This window comes from Trematomus bernacchii, unplaced genomic scaffold, assembly GCF_902827165.1.
Source record: "Trematomus bernacchii unplaced genomic scaffold, fTreBer1.1, whole genome shotgun sequence".
Taxonomy (NCBI): Eukaryota; Metazoa; Chordata; class Actinopteri; order Perciformes; family Nototheniidae; genus Trematomus; species Trematomus bernacchii.
The window spans coordinates 28,092,478-28,108,032 of NW_022987720.1; the positions used below are offsets into that span (position 1 = coordinate 28,092,478).

Sequence of the window (15,555 nt, forward strand, 5' to 3'; positions counted from 1 at the left end):
GTAGCAGCTGTAGTAGTAGTAGCTATAGTAGTAGTAGTAGTAGTAGTAGCAGTAGTAGTAGTAGCTGTAGTAGTAGCAGCTGTAGTAGTAGTTAGTAGTAGTAGTAGCAGCTGTAGTAGTAGTAGTAGTAGTAGTAGTAGTAGTAGTAGTAGTAGTAGTAGTAGCAGCTGTAGTAGTAGTTAGTAGTAGTAGTAGCAGCTGTAGTAGTAGTAGTAGTAGTAGTAGTAGTAGTAGTAGTAGTAGTAGTAGTAGTAGTGGTAGTAGTTAGTAGTAGTAGTAGCTTTAGTAGTAGTATTAGTATTAGTAGTATAGTCTAATTTAGTCACTTGTTGGCAACACCTGCCGTTTTTAAGACACAAAAGCCTTAGACAGTCACCAGTGGGGTATTTATTGACTTATTTATGTCGTAGAACAAAATATGAAAATGTCGTAAGCTTGTTTTATCCACAGATCTTATTTCAGGAATCCAACCAAAATGATTGACTTCAAGACGACAAAACCAAAAATGATGAATGCTAACTTATTTTCCAATTTTAGGACTCATTCCTGCACCACTTTATTCAGTTCACCCGTCATGAAGAGTATTACTCGGCCCAAAAACAACATTTGAATATTGAACCTCTGATGGGAGCGTGTTGAAAGTACCAGAAATAACCCAGATGATCTCATGGTGAGGGTCAGGGTTTTCTTGGATGGTTACATCAGGAGAGATGAAGCATGATGATAATATTATAAGCTGAATCAATTGTCAGCAAATGTATCTGTTTGATAACCCATTAATCATAACATAAAAAAACATTTCTAACTAACATATCTGATATAATATTCCTGTATTGTGTGATAACGAGACACTGAATACACTGATTACTGTTGCAAAGATATTAAATAAAAGTCAACTTCAGCTGTTGAAGCATGTGATATTTTTGCGTTTTTTCTGATCTTTTATTCACCAAACGATCATCAAATTATTGAGAAAATAATTGAAAGATTCCTTAATTATCAGAACAATTATTAGTCACCACTCTAGTGAACAGATGTAGACACCTACATGCTTCCATAAAACACAACAAAAAGGATTACTGTACTTAATACCACAGATGCTATATATAACCATGCAAATAATGATTGATTATTATGGGAATGTTTTGGTTGTGCTGACATAATCTGGGTATTAAGAGGTCAAAGGTCACAGTTGGGTCAGTAGAGGTGGATTACTCTTCAGCCTTGAACTTTTCCCGCTGTCTCATCATCATCATCATCATCTTCATAATCATCATCATCATCATCATCCAGCTTTTCCGTGGTAGTTATAGAAACAGTTGCCATGACACCCAATGCCCGTAAGCGATGCAATGATCCAGGTGCACAGTGTCCGTGGACTGTGTGTGTGTGTGTGTGTGTGTGTGTGTGTGTGTGTGTGTGTGTGTGTGTGTGTGTGTGTGTGTGTGTGTGTGTGTGTGTGTGTGTGTGTGTGTGTGTGTGCGTGTGTGTGTGCGTGTGTGAGTTACAGAGAGTTTTACTGTAATCTGATACACACTAGCCCCTTTGAAAGATAATAGGAAATATTGGCTCTGGGCCTTTTTTCCATAGCAGTCACTTTATGCCCGGTCCTCACTCGTTCAGGTATGAAGTTGGATAAGAGTTGTGTGTGTGTGTGTGTGTGTACAGTATTAAATATAATAATCATAAATGATCATTAATGTCTTAATTATCGCTGAGATCCGGATCAGTGTTTGTTCTCAGTCTTATTTACAGCTGCGCTCTCTGCAGAGGTGTTGCTAAGCATTCAGGATGTGAAATTAAGATGTTTTTGTTCCATATTTGGATCAAACACGGCTGGAGGGGTGAACATTTCCAGCAGCGAGTGAAGCGAGGCTTTCATCTCCATTGCAGATTCTGATCTTTCCTGCCTTTACTACTGTTACATAAAAATACATAAGCACATAACGCTCTGTTCGACGGTGAGGCTGGAGTTCAGTGTGTTCTGTGCAAAACCTCATATTACTGCGTTACATGTGAGAGAGCAGAAAGCCTTTGTATCAAGTTTTAGGTTGTGATTTCATTGACGTGAACTGTTTGGAATTATCTTAACAGAATAAGAATAAGAATAAGAATAAATGGAATTTATAAAGCGCCTTTCACGGGACCCAAGGTCGCTGTACATGGTGGACATAGTGTGAGGAATAAAAATGTGTTTTCTGGTGACAAGTTAAGGCTACAGTCAACAGAGTGTTAGCCTAGCTTAGCATAAAGACTCGAAACAGCTAGCCTGGCTTCATGCATTACCAACAACATCTGCCGTCAGCTGACTCGTTGCTCTTGATTCCATAGAAAATGTGTATAATTTGTCAATTTACGGGAAACTTTGGGCTGAATATTTTATTTGTTGTATGTTAAATGCTCCCTGCTAGGGCACATAATAATCCCAATGGTATGTTAATTAGTGGGCTTTGATTTGTTGTCTTTTATTACCTTTTAATACATTTGTGATAATGGTATTTGGCTACACATCTGATTTGCTGCATTCAAACAATTATTTCTATAAAAAAAAATTTTTTAAAACGCATTTCACTTCCTAAAAAGTAAAGTAAAAAAACTGTAAAAATGCAAGTTATGCGCTGAAATAAAATAAAAAGATGAGTTCACTGTGTTAAAATTCCTCCTACTGGAATAATTAGGACATGTTTCCCATGGTGCAAAACATGTTGAGCAACTTTTACTACTTTTTTGTTGTTGTATTCTTATGTGTACTATTTGTGTTTCTGTCTTATTCTGTTGCTGCTATGACACCTGAATTTCCTACGGGGATCAATAAAGGTTCATATTATCTTATCTTAAATATATATAAGTATACTATGTGTTCACTGAGTCAGAATTCCTCCTAAAATATATTAATTTCTATGTTTTTAAAAATAAAATGTTTGTGAAATCCCCCACTAAGTTTATGAACCTTGTGGTTTTGACCCCAACCCCAACCCCCCTTCACCCTCCTCTCTGCCCCTCTTCTGCACTCTGCCCCAATTTGCGTACGCGGTCACGCCGTCTCGGGAACGCGCATTGGGGGCTCGGTTCATACGTTCCTACCGGTTCCTACGCAATGGAGGGGCGGTACGCAGGACTTAAAGCAGCGCGCGGCTTGTCCTCCTGTGTTGATGTGTCGCACTCGCAGATTTCAGAAAGTCAGGGAGGCAGGTTCAGGGAGTTTTTGGAGAGAGGAAAGAGAGAGAAACAGAAATCAGAGCAGCAGCAGTGACACTTTCCGGTAATATATAACTATTTTTGTTTCGGCACTTCTCAAATAAACCAGCAGAGACCCAGTAGTTGTTTGGAGCGATGGAGCGCTCATCGATAGGACTCATAGGAGACCAAGTGTTTGCTGTGGAGTCAATAACTAAGAAGAGAGTGAGAAAGGTAAGACAAACTAATAACACACAACACATAACTTATCACTTGCTTGTTTTCCCAAATAATGAACAGTGTGTTCCGATTCGCTGTACACAACAAAACTACGCTACGCAATATCCTTATAAACTACTTTACGCACGAGATATATATCTATTATTTCCATCCACTGTGCCAAAGTTCAGGAATGTTTCACAGCAGGAGTCTCCTCCTGCAGCCTCTCCGTGAGGCTGCATGAGATGCTGCAGCGTTAAGCATGTTTTGATGCCCACGCAGCTGTAGTAAGACGGGGAAGGGGGTGTGTAGGTATCCAGAAAACGCGTTTACGGACAAAGTGAGGGGAGCTACGCACTTGATATGAGTTACGCCAGTGAGCAGCGGAGAATCGGTGGGAAAATGCTGCGTAATAACACTGGGTGCTGCGTGATGGTTGTTTCACGTTGGAGAAACATGTGGATTTTGAAGGCTTATTTTCACGAAGCATGTGCTCATACAGTGTACTCTGTAATGTAAAATAAATTGTGATGTAATACAAAATAATTATACAAAAACAAATGTGCTCACAAATAAAAGCTCTCCTCCACATGCTCACTTTGTTTATCCATGGATGTGGTCATGTTGTTATTTTCCTCTCTGACTGTGATCATTCCGGTTGCGCAACACCACGTTGTTTACATGTTCGCGTGGCCCCACCTATCACAAAGCGTTCTAGAAGTAGCTCGTGCATTGTAGAGACCGGCTCGTGGAGCCCATGTGCGGTCACGTCACCCGTCATTGACGTCACCCCCCCCCTCATGAAAACACACTATTTAAAAAAAGGGCCTAAAATGTGTATGACCCTTAAAGGGACAGTCCTGCTTTTTCGGTCTTGCGTTTAGCTTCTTAATGCACCACAATGAGGGGGGAAATGTGGGTGAATGTAATAAGTAACTCTCTGTCTCCCCCCTCTTTCTCTCTCTCCTCAGGGTAATGTGGAATATCTTCTGAAATGGCAGGGATGGTCCCCAAAGTGAGTAAGCCTTGACTCATCATGAACCTCATAGCCTCAATATTAACTCAGTGGCCCTTTTATATATATAAAAAAAATGCTGCCTAATACCTGCGTTGCTGCTGCATAGATAGATGGATGGATGGATGGATGGATGGATAGATAGATGGATAGATGAATGGATGGATTCAACTTTTATATAAAAGCTACTCTGCACCATCTATAAAGTATATAGTACAACATGTTTTTTTTTTTTCTGTCCGTTTTGTAGATTTGGATATTAGACAGGATTGGAATTGATTCTGTATATCTCATAGTGTGTATTCTTAGATACTCTTCTGAATATATGTATTTTCTACTGTGCATATGTATATATTTGTTTTGTTTTTTATTCTATTTTTAAGAAATGTGGTTATTCTTCACCAATGACTGTCTAAACAAGGATGACAAGTTTTATTTATAGAATATTTCTTAGAGACTTTCAAAAGACTGACAGATATATGGGTAGATGGACGGAGGGATAGATAGACTGACTTAATTAAATGTGTGTGTGTTGGCAGATACAGTACTTGGGAACCAGAGGACAATATTTTGGACCCGCGCCTCGTCCTGGCCTACGAAGAGCAGTGAGTAATCTTTGAGAGCTTTTACTTTATGCTTGCACAGCGTTTATGTTTTCTAGCTCACAATCTGTTTCTCTTCGTCACTTGTTCTCTGTTCTCTCCTTCCCTCTGTTTCCTTTTCCTTCTTCCAGTCAGCAGAAGATCAGAGCTCTGGCGTACCGGAGGAAAGGTCTCAGACCCAGGAGGCTCCTCCTGCGGGTGAGAAGACACCTTCATCCTCACTTGACTCTGTTGTACCTTTCTCTACCAATTCTGACTGCACACTAACCTTTGTTCTAGTCTCACATGTCTTTGTTGTTTCTTTCTCCACTCATTTTGACTGCTCAGTGAGGAGTTTGTTTATCTAAATATATAACAATCGTTGGTTGTAAAAGTAGACTATTAGGAGGACCCTCTAACTCCCCACACAACTCACTCACCTCTTGGGGACTCGGACAGTACAGACCTCCCCCAAGGCGGTTTCCATGGGGGGGAAATAATGTGTGTAGCCCTGTGATTCAGATCTGTTTTTAAATGATGCTACACCATACCACCAGTTTTCCTTAAAATCAGGCCAGTAGATTCTGCAATCCAACTCGCAAACCTAACCAAAGAGTCCAAGGTATCCTGACTTTTGGTCACTGGTATGGGTAAAGCCCATTTCCCAATGTGCTACTCTAGCATCTTTCATCTGACTCTACCTGCTTGGTAATAGCCATTGTACTTCAAATCAACTCTGAAGCCTGCTAGCATTTTAGATGAATATTACATTACATTACATTAGATGAATACTTAGTAGGATCAATTATTTTTAGTTTTTCTCTTTGTTGAAGGTAAGAACAATGAAACATATTTTCCATTCTCCATACATTTCCTTTGTGTCACAAAGTTTTCCAGTATTTACATTCAATGGCAATAACCCCACTGCTAGGTCTCATAACACCAATTGGGCCAAATTTCCTTCGAATTTTAATCTAAACATTTCCGTAATCTCAAATGTGTGCCATTAGCTAGATGCTAGTAGGTGACCATTCTCTCAAAAGTTAAATCATTTGTGGATCAAAAGACAATGGTTGAATTAATAGTGTTTTAAGAGGAGATACCAAGATGCGTTAGCAGCTGTTATGGTTATTGTCAACATTATATTGTTAGCATTGTCACTAGCAACTTTGTAGCTAGCTAGCCAAACATTATCGCACTAGCACATTTTTAGCTAGCTAGCTAAACCTTTACGCACTAGCAACTTTGTGGCTAGCTAGCTAAATGTTAGCCTAACTCTGCCTCATATAAAATATTAACATCTTTATCATTTTATTGAAACTCACCAGTTTTTGTCCTTTCTCGTTTGTCACAGTGATATTTTCATATTTCTTCATTACTTAACCTACGGTTCGTTTCAGAGCAAGATTTCTCGCATTGGTTTTGTCAGTTAGCCTACTTCTTGCCACATCTTCTAATGGTGCGTATCTAAAACAACAAAAAATGAACTTTGACCTTTTCATATTCTTTAAGGGGAACATCATTCTCATTTTCTGTTCCTGAGTTTGGCTTTATTTATTTTTTCATTTTCACTGTTCTGTCCACTTTGAAGAAGCTAGCTAAGGCCCTGTGTCCACATAGCATCTTTTCTGGAAGAAAGACACTGGCTGGACTCTGGGCAGACTCTCCTTGCAGAGTTTCATTAAAGAAAGAGCTTCCCTGATATTTTCAATGAAACGCTGGGAGTTTCTGCCCAGCAACCAGCCAGCACCTTTCTGCCAAAAAAAGACGCTACGTAATGCTATTAAGTGAGTAAAGCCTAACAATGGTAACTGAAGTGCATATCTAAACTACCGTATACACATAACTCTATACATACAGGCACTGATAAAACTGAAAAAAATAAGCTTTATGCAACACTCCTAAATAAACTCATTAGCTTAGCGACATGTTTTTCATTCGGGACAAATGTAAGTATGACACTTCAGGTAGTTTTCTGCACATTTGACAGAATTGTGTCTCTAACATTGTTTAACTGTTGTCTCAAAATGAACACATTAATGATTTGGGACTTTTGCTCTGCCACAGAACATCTTTGCCATGGACCTCCGAAGTGCAAGCAAGGCCTCGGAGAAACCCCCCCCTCGATTACGACTCTCCCTCACCCGATCCATGAGTACAGATGTGGACCAGGGTGAACGAGGCAGTCTGTACCGACGTCTGGCCCGGAGGAAGAGCAGACAGAGGGTGTCCATATGTGGGTCTGATGGACCCTCAAAGAAAGATATCCACCCCCTGAAGACGAGGAGAGTGGAACCCATTGAGGAAGACTGGAGTGGCACCAGCGAAGAAGAGAAGCAAGAGTCCGAAAGCATCACAGAGGAGACGTGTGAAGACAGTTTCTATGGTTTGTAAAGTTAATCACTTAGAAATTAATTCACGTGGTCATGACAAAGCACCTAGGAAGTGCGCCGGACTCTGAGGAAAACATTCGTTGTGGCCAAACGGCGGTACTACACTTCCGTATCAGTCGCTGGGCCCGGAAACACTTTTTCCCATTGACTAACATTGGGAAAGAGACGTCTGTAAATCGTTGGATAATTTTTTTTAAACTAAATAAACGACCCAGTATGAACATTTGTATAGCCCTTATTAAAAACATTCGGTCCTCAAGTTGTAAAATGTGCTAATAACGTTATTCTGAGAGTTATTTCCCTCAGCATTATGAACGCGCATCTAACCCACGGGACCGCGCCGCCTGGCACGTTCATGTGACGTGTTCAGTACTATATGAGTTTTACTTTTACCCATGGATGCACAATAAGAACGGATTATATGAATACTTTCGTGACGTTTCGCTCTCTCAAAAGTTGGGCCATTTTGTCTTCACGCGCCAATGAGCAACTCTCATAGGAATGAACGAGGCCCCGCCTCCCACGCTGTATCCAGTTCTTATTATACATCCATGGTCATGACCCTTTGAACATTTGAAGGTGAACACCATTTTCTTTCTTTAATGTCGGGCAGAGTGCAGCTCCCCACCCTTGCTGGAGCGAGAGGACTTAGAGACTGAGGAGGAGGAGGAGAAGTCGGACACCGAGCTGGCAACGGTGAGCACAGAAACATGGACTGACAGACCGGGAGGATGGACTTCGGAAACGATTCAAACCGTTGTGTGCGACCAATCAAAAGACAGTGATTCAACTCCCAAGGCTACACTGGACGATGAGGTTTCTGTGGAGTCAGATTGGTTCAAAAGTGAGGATGAAGTAGAGTCGGAGTGTCCCAAATTGGAGAGCAGCATTTCTCGACGCAACAACACAACTTCGGTGATAGTGAGTCTCCGAGGGAGCAGCGACACTACAGACTCCACCACTGAGGAGCCGGCGAATAAGAAGGAAGAAGGGTGCGACAATCAGAGCGAAACGGAAACAACGCCTGCTGATCCCGCTGAGGATGAACATCCCAGAAAGGTGATATCTACTGACGTGACGATCAACTGTCTGACAGTGACGATTAAAGAAGCCCCGGTGGCCAAAGGCTTCTTCAAGGGCTATTAAAGGTTGAGATAAAAGAGAGATTCAAATAACCATAAGTAGACTTGCCACTCATTTTATACGTGTAAATAGTCGTGTTTGTTAGTTAAGTCCACACGTTTACAAAGATACACTCATTTCCTACTGAGTTCACTGAAGACATTGTTGCCTTTAAATAAATAAATCATTTTATTATTGTGGCGCATATATAGAGTGGTGCAGTAATAGCGAATTTCTGCAGGCCGACATGGAAGTTAGCATTGCGAGAGTTTCTCACTGACAAAAAGCCAATGGGATTTTTACATTGGAATTTAAAATATTCCAGAAAATAAGATCCATGGCGAACACATTTTTATGATACTTATACAGCAGGATAATCTCTGAATACTAATGGCACTTTATGATATTACAAGCATTAATGCTATCTCCAGAAGTAAAAAGCTAACGTTAGCTTCAAACGAACCATGACATTACGGCCGTTTCTCAATCGCGAGGATATTGGCTTCCAAGCCAATATTTCAAGGACGCTACGTCATCGAGTGCCGCCGAAGGACTGTTCCAATCTCCAGCATACTTGGGATTCCCCCGAGGCCGCGTCCTTGGTTTGGGGGAAATTTCGAGGCTGCACATGGGTAGACTTCGCGTCCTTAAAATCCCCACAATGCTTTGCGCACGGTCCAATTAAAAAAACCCTTGCAGAGAATGGCTGAACCGACGCAGCACACATTTAAATGTAAGTATGTAGTGGCGTAGAACATGTGTTGGTAAATATGTACGCGACTACCAAGCCAGCATCCTCGCGATTGAGAAACGGCCTACGTCTCCACCGCTAAGCTAACGGCTGCTACAGTAAAGTTGACGTTAAGTAGTCTTTTTTAGACTCTTCTTAACAATCACTCACACATAAGGGCTTCAGAAATGTACCAGTGGTGTATTTACTGAAGTATTTTGAAGCGTAAATGCAATCGCCAGAAGAAAAACACTAACTTTAGGCTGAAAACAAACTACAGCATGGTCACATGACTTAAAAAACAAACCATAAAAATCTCTTAAGCTAGTTTTTTACCAACTAATTGAGGCATCTAACCACAATCACGTTAGAAATACCGTTGAGTTTTAAATGAGGGAAACCAGAAGCGTTAAAATGCTGACTGGTTTCAGGACTCATTCCTGCACCACTCTATCAGGCGCGATAGGAAGCCAGAGGCCCCAAAAATATCCTCAAATCATCCATAGCACTCCAGAGGAATACATAGATATCAGTGGCAGGTTTCATTCCAGGGGTCGCCTGGACTACTGACTGACAGCATATGTAACAGTGCACATTACTACTTCCATGCAGCAGCTACTTATATTCCGGTCGTCCTCAGTGCTTTCCAGCCAGGCGCTCAAATCTGTTCTCGGGGCCTGTTTCAGTCGCCTCTTTTCTTACAAATAACGTTTTGTAGAGATGTTGCTCTATTCTTTATGTTTTCCAGTATTCACAGAGAGATTCCTGCATGCCCTGTCAGTCTGTGCCACACAGAGCACTGTCCTGCTGTCTGTTGAAGGGGTTTATTTCTGTCACAAAAGACATAAAACAAAGAGGAAATAAATGAATGTCTGCCGCTTAGATGAAGTTCTGCATTTCAAGGAGGCTAAGATGCACAAAATTAAGTACACAGTTGTGTTTGCTGTCGTCTGTCCTTTTGCTTTTAAAGCATGAAATACTTCCTGGTTCTATTTTTGTATTACCAATTGAGTCCAATCTTTTCACTAGCCTTTGTGTATTTCAAAAGAGGAGATATCAGTTTACACCGCCGCTGCTCCGATGTGTAATAAAGGAAGCAAATGTGCATTAGGTTCGACTGTAATGACCATTTATTTATTGCATGTCACATGTATAAGCTAAACTAACTTATGTCACTTATATGTGTCTTTCTCTGACAAAGATAAACTGTCAAACATATGTCTTCTCTTGAAAAATGTATTTTTATTTCGACATTTCCAATAAATATGTATTAAAATAACTCTGCATTGAGTCTATTTATTATGTGGCATTACTCAACATCAACATGATGTTTCATTTAAGAAGTGAGTGCTGCAGCTACTATTTGAAATGTCTGATTTTGGTACAGAAGAGGAAAAAAAAACCGTCCTGAAAAGGAAGGAAGATTATATTTTTATATTCTATTAGATTCATTTTCTAATCTCTTTTCTCCTGTGTTTTTATGACTAAAAAACAGCGGGAAAAAAGGATAATTTATCACATTTTGTTTGGGTCATTTCTCAACGACCAACACTAAACTAAACCAAAAATGTTTCTTCACCTGCTTCGCTTTTACCATGTCTGAAAACATTTTTTTGAAAACTGCTTTGATAGTTAACAGTAGTTGTACCACGTGTCGCCGCCAGGGGGCGTGTTGCTCTCAGGAAAGACACATTACTGTAAGTGACGTCATAGACGACGAGTTTCCAGTGAATCGCAGCTCATGTCTGAGGAGAAGCAGCAGTGTGTGTGTGTGTGTGTGTGTGTGTGTGTGTGTGTATAAACCAAACCAGCTGTGATCAAAGAGGTCTGGATTCAAATAACATACTATATAAAAGTAGAGCTTTGATTATGTTTAACAGGGAACATTTAACAGCACATCCTCATTTTTAATACTTTAAGAGCATTCTGCGTATACTTACATGCTTCTTTCTACTTAAGGATTTGAACACAATAATTTTACTTACAGCTGAGTGTGTAAAATACTCAGCATTTGGCAAGTTAACTCAAATAATTGAAACATTATAAATAATATCCAAACAAATCAAGCTAAGATCAGTGCCAGATTTCAAAGCTTCTAAAGAAGAGAGGCACATATATCAAACCAGTAACAATCCTTCAAGTTTAAAGCCCTTTTTACATTTTGCACATTTCAAAGTATTTTTTTGCGTTCTATATATTTGTACCTAGTACCATTTTAAATGCAGTACTCCTACTTGTAATGGAGTATTTCTACAGTTGGCTTTCTCGCCCACTTCCCATGCCTCACACAGACAGCCTCATGCCGGACACGTCACTGTTGGTAATTTTCATTTTATTATAAAAAACAGTATTTGAGTCCACAGTTTGTGTTTCCTTTGTACAGTAAAAAATATTAAATTAAACTCCCAAAGTTCTTAGCAGAAAGATGAAGAGGATGGAGTTTGAGGGGAGGGGGAGCAACTTCCCCTACAGAGGAGGAAGAGGAGGAGGAAGGATTTAAAGTCTGAGGGGAGCAGCAAAGGGGACGAGGCAGAAAGAGACGGAGAGCGATTTCTCCTTTTTCTCCTCATTTCTGTGCAACACAGTTCATTTGGATCAAAATCCTCTGTTCCGAGAATCCTTAAAAAAACAAAAAACTAAATTAAAAACACTAAAAAAAAAAAGGACCCCACCTCACCCGTTATTTTCACATCCCAGCCCATGTACGCAAAATGTTTCAGGCACACAGGTATGCACCCCCCCTCCCCAAGCCTCCACTGTATTAAGTGTCTTTAAAAAGGAGGGAGTGCACACACATTCGAGGGACGGGGTTTGCATGTTTGCCGGGGAAAGTCCATCGCGATGGCCGATACCGGCGTCACAACATGTCCGTCTCACAGCCGCCGCGATAAAACACTGACATTTGATTATTCCCACCTAAATGAAATATCCACTACCCCCCCCCCCCCCCCCCCCCCGTCATAACAGTCATAACAAAAATATATTTCTATACGAATTGTAGCAGTCTCAGGGTACATAACACCTCCGCAACACCCCCTTCCCCCCCCCTGGAGAAAACAATAAATAAACCCAAATATATATATAAAAAATGAAGATATGCATCATGTTTGGATTTACATTAATAATAATCCTCATCACTCTGCAGAGCCGAAAGACGGACTGGAGGAATGACGGGAAATCAAACCGATAGAAAAGTTCTTTGCATTAAATCATTTAATCTTGACCACTTTTAAAATCTTAAAAACATTTCTTAAAAAAGGGCCGATTAACCCCCCTCCCTCCCAGAAAATATCACCTTTCTTGTATTCAGCGAGAGGTGGAGGTGAGTGGGGGGGGCGCTTTAGAGAAACCCCCTTCTTTGTCCACAATTGGCAAAAAAATATATTAACAGCAATAACTTACAATTCATTTATTCTAATTTATTTAACGACTGCTTTGATTTATTGTTCATCTCCCATAGGAAGTTCAGTTCAATGCATCTTTATTGAAAACATTTTAAATAACATTTAATGATCGTATAAAATAAAAGAAAGGCTAGGTAACAATAACACTGTCCTGGGTGAGTGCAGTTTGTGCGGAGAATCACGACTGAGTTCCTACATGATGTCCAAAGGGTTGTGATTCATGTTCTGGCCCAGAGGGTCCTGCCCGCTGCCCCCCCCCGGCCCGTGGAGACCCGCCATGCCGCTCAGCTGCGACATCATGGCGCTCGGGTCCGAACCAAACTGATCCATAGAGTTCTGCTGCTGCTGGTTCCCTGGCTGCTGCTGCTGCTGCTGCTGGACCATCCCCGGGTGGTGCTGGCTCATGTGGCCCGGATGGGGGGATCCGGTCTGCATCTGGGGGGAGATGTGGTGCGGGGACGGCTGCGGCTGCATGCGCGGCGACGGGCTGGAATGCGGCGGCTGCGACTGCGGCCGGGGCGACGGCTGCGGAGACCGGACCTGGTTAGCGAGCGACGAGGACAGCGCCTGGTTCTGGAGGTGGGGGTGCGGGTGGGGGTGCGGAGACTGAGCCATCTGCTGCGGCTGCTGGGGGCTCATGGGGTTGCTGTGCGCCGGAGACCCCCCGGGGCCCAGGTGCTGCTGCTGCTGGAGGAGCCGCTGGTGGAGCGCCTGCTGGAGCAGAGCCTGAGACGATGGGGGTCCGCCCTGAGGGGGCTGTGGCCCTTGGGGGGGCTGCTGAGGACCCCCCCCCCCCACCAGGACCTGCGTCACCGCCCTGCAGGCCCGACATGGCGCTCTGCTGCTGCATCTGCAGGTGGTGCTGGTGTTGCAGCCGCTGCTGCAGGGCCTGCTGCTGCGCCACTGAGTAACCCTGGCCCTGAGGACCCTGCTGGCCCTGAGGACCCCCCCCCGGGCTGCTGGGGGCCAAGAGGCTGCCCTCCTGGAGGCCCCTGGCCAACTGTAGGAGGCTGCATCCCAGCCTGCCCCATGTAGCCCTGCTGGGGGGGCTGCGGCTGCTGGAACTGACCGTGACTCACTCCCATCTGCTGCTGCTGCGGCTGTTGTTGCGGCTGTTGTTGTTGTTGTTGTTGTTGCTGCTGCTGCTGCTGTTGTTGCTGTTGGAGATGCCGCCTCATGAGTAGCTCTCTGAACTGAGGGTTGTTGATATTTCCCATCTGGCCCCCCTGGCCCTGCATCCCTCTCCCTGCACCTTGTTGTTGTTGCTGCTGCTGTTGTTGCTGCTGGAGAACGGCAACCTGCTGCTGCTGTAAACTGCTGAGCATCGGCCTCTGCTGCTGCTGCTGCTGCTGCTGTTGTTGTTGTTGCTGCTGTTGTTGTTGTAGTTGCTGTTGTTGTTGTTGTTGCAACTGTTGCTGCTGTTGTAGTTGCTGCTGCTGCTGTAGTTGCTGTTGTTGTTGTTGTTGCTGTTGTTGCGCCTGCTGTTGTTGATGCAGCTGTTGCTGTTGTTGTTGTTGCTGTAGCTGCTGGGCCATGGTCGCCATGTTAACATTCGCTCCTCCCTGACCACCCATGTGCATCCCGGGCTGTCCTCCTCCTGCAGCGCTCATGTTGACCTGGGGGCCGCCTCCTCCCGGCATGACGCTCCCCACAGGCCCTCCTGGAGGTCCCCCGGGGACACCGCCCGCTCCTCCCGGGGCCTTGTATTTGGAGGCCCTCTGCTTGATAAAGGCGGCCATGAGCTGTGGGTTGGCGCGCAGGATGTTGAGGACCTGGTGCTGCTGGTGCGGAGAGCTTGGCGAGCGGAGGGTCCTCAGCAGCTCCTGCAGGGCCTCCTGGGGGATTTTATCCCCAGACGTCGCGGCGGCACCGGCAACTCCAGGGATACCGGCTCCAGCACCTTGCTGCTGTTGGGCCATGCTCATCAGGGCGGCTTGTTGCTGCTGCTGCTGCTGTTGTTGTTGTTGTTGTTGCTGCTGCTGCTGCTGTTGTTGTTGCTGCTGTTGTTGTTGTTGTTGTTGCTGCTGCTGCTGTTGCATTTGCTGTTGTTGTTGTTGTTGTTGCATTTGCTGCTGTTGTTGCTGTTGTTGCTGTTGCTGCTGAGCTGCAGTCATGGCCGGATGGTTCATTTGGTTCATCATAGCTTGCCTCTGCTGGGGGGGAATCCCCTGACCCGCCCACTGCTGCTGCTGCTGGGGGTTCTGATGTGGGGCCCCCATCCTCTGCTGCTGCAGCTGAACCTGAGGGGGCATCTGGCCCTGCGGCATGTTACCCTGCTGGGGGGGCTGCTGCATGGGCCCTCCGGCACCAACCATCATCCCAGGTGGAGCCCCTTGTTGTTGCTCCATGTGGGCCCGAGCTGCTGCCGCCGCTGCTGCCGCTGCCACCGCGGCCTGGTTCTGAGGAGGCAGACCCTGGGCTCCAACCATCCCCACGGCCCCCGGGTGCCCCACGGCCCCCGGGTGCCCCACGGCCCCCGGGTGCCCCATGGCCATCTGCTGCCCCTGGCCCTGCTGATGGTGGGGGTGAGAGGGCATCAAACCTGCAGCAGCTTGTCTCTGCAGAGCCATCTTCCTCTGGGCGTCCGCCACCTGTTGGATCTTCATGGCGATCTCCACCGCTGCAGGTGGGGGTCCGGAGGGGGGGTGCTGCTGCAGGGAGGACGGGCCCTGGGGCTGGTTGGGAGGTTGTGGCCCCCCAACGTTTCCCTGCATGCCTCCGAGCTGCTGCTGCTGCTGCTGCTGCTGCTGCTGGGGAGGCGTGGCGGACCCGAGGAGCGGTTTGCCCTGAGACTGGTGGAGCGGGGAGGACCCTGGGGGCCGGCCGGCATATGGAGGCAGATTGTTCTGGTGGTGCTGCTGCGGGTTCCCTGCTCCACCTTGCTGCTGGATCTGAGGGAGCATCTGATGTTGGG

General features: G+C 44.6%; 2 protein-coding genes across 3 annotated transcripts in view; one reads left to right on the forward strand and one right to left on the reverse strand.

Annotated features, from left to right (window-relative positions):
• The first annotated feature begins 3,118 nt into the window (after positions 1-3,118).
• On the forward strand, positions 3,119-10,516 carry cbx7a (chromobox homolog 7a). Of its 2 annotated transcripts, XM_034143159.1 has the most exons (6): positions 3,119-3,411; positions 4,368-4,411; positions 4,951-5,016; positions 5,145-5,211; positions 7,060-7,378; positions 7,999-10,516. In XM_034143159.1, the coding sequence occupies exons 1-6, from the start codon at positions 3,334-3,336 to the stop codon at positions 8,529-8,531; spliced, it is 1,107 nt and encodes a 368-aa protein (XP_033999050.1). In that variant the 5' UTR covers positions 3,119-3,333; the 3' UTR covers positions 8,532-10,516. The 2 variants fall into 2 exon arrangements, with proteins under 2 accessions (XP_033999050.1, XP_033999051.1); XM_034143160.1 differs by lacking the exons at positions 3,119-3,411; positions 5,145-5,211 and having other exon boundaries at positions 4,397-4,411.
• Positions 10,517-12,701: 2,185 nt separating this feature from the next.
• Positions 12,702-15,555, reverse strand: part of ep300b (E1A binding protein p300 b) — a 40,584-nt gene continuing 37,730 nt past the window's right edge. The window contains 3 exon segments of the mRNA XM_034143161.1: positions 12,702-13,436; positions 13,438-13,590; positions 13,592-15,554. Of these exon segments, the coding sequence (XP_033999052.1) occupies positions 12,834-13,436; positions 13,438-13,590; positions 13,592-15,554 (2,719 nt within the window). The 3' untranslated portion in view covers positions 12,702-12,833.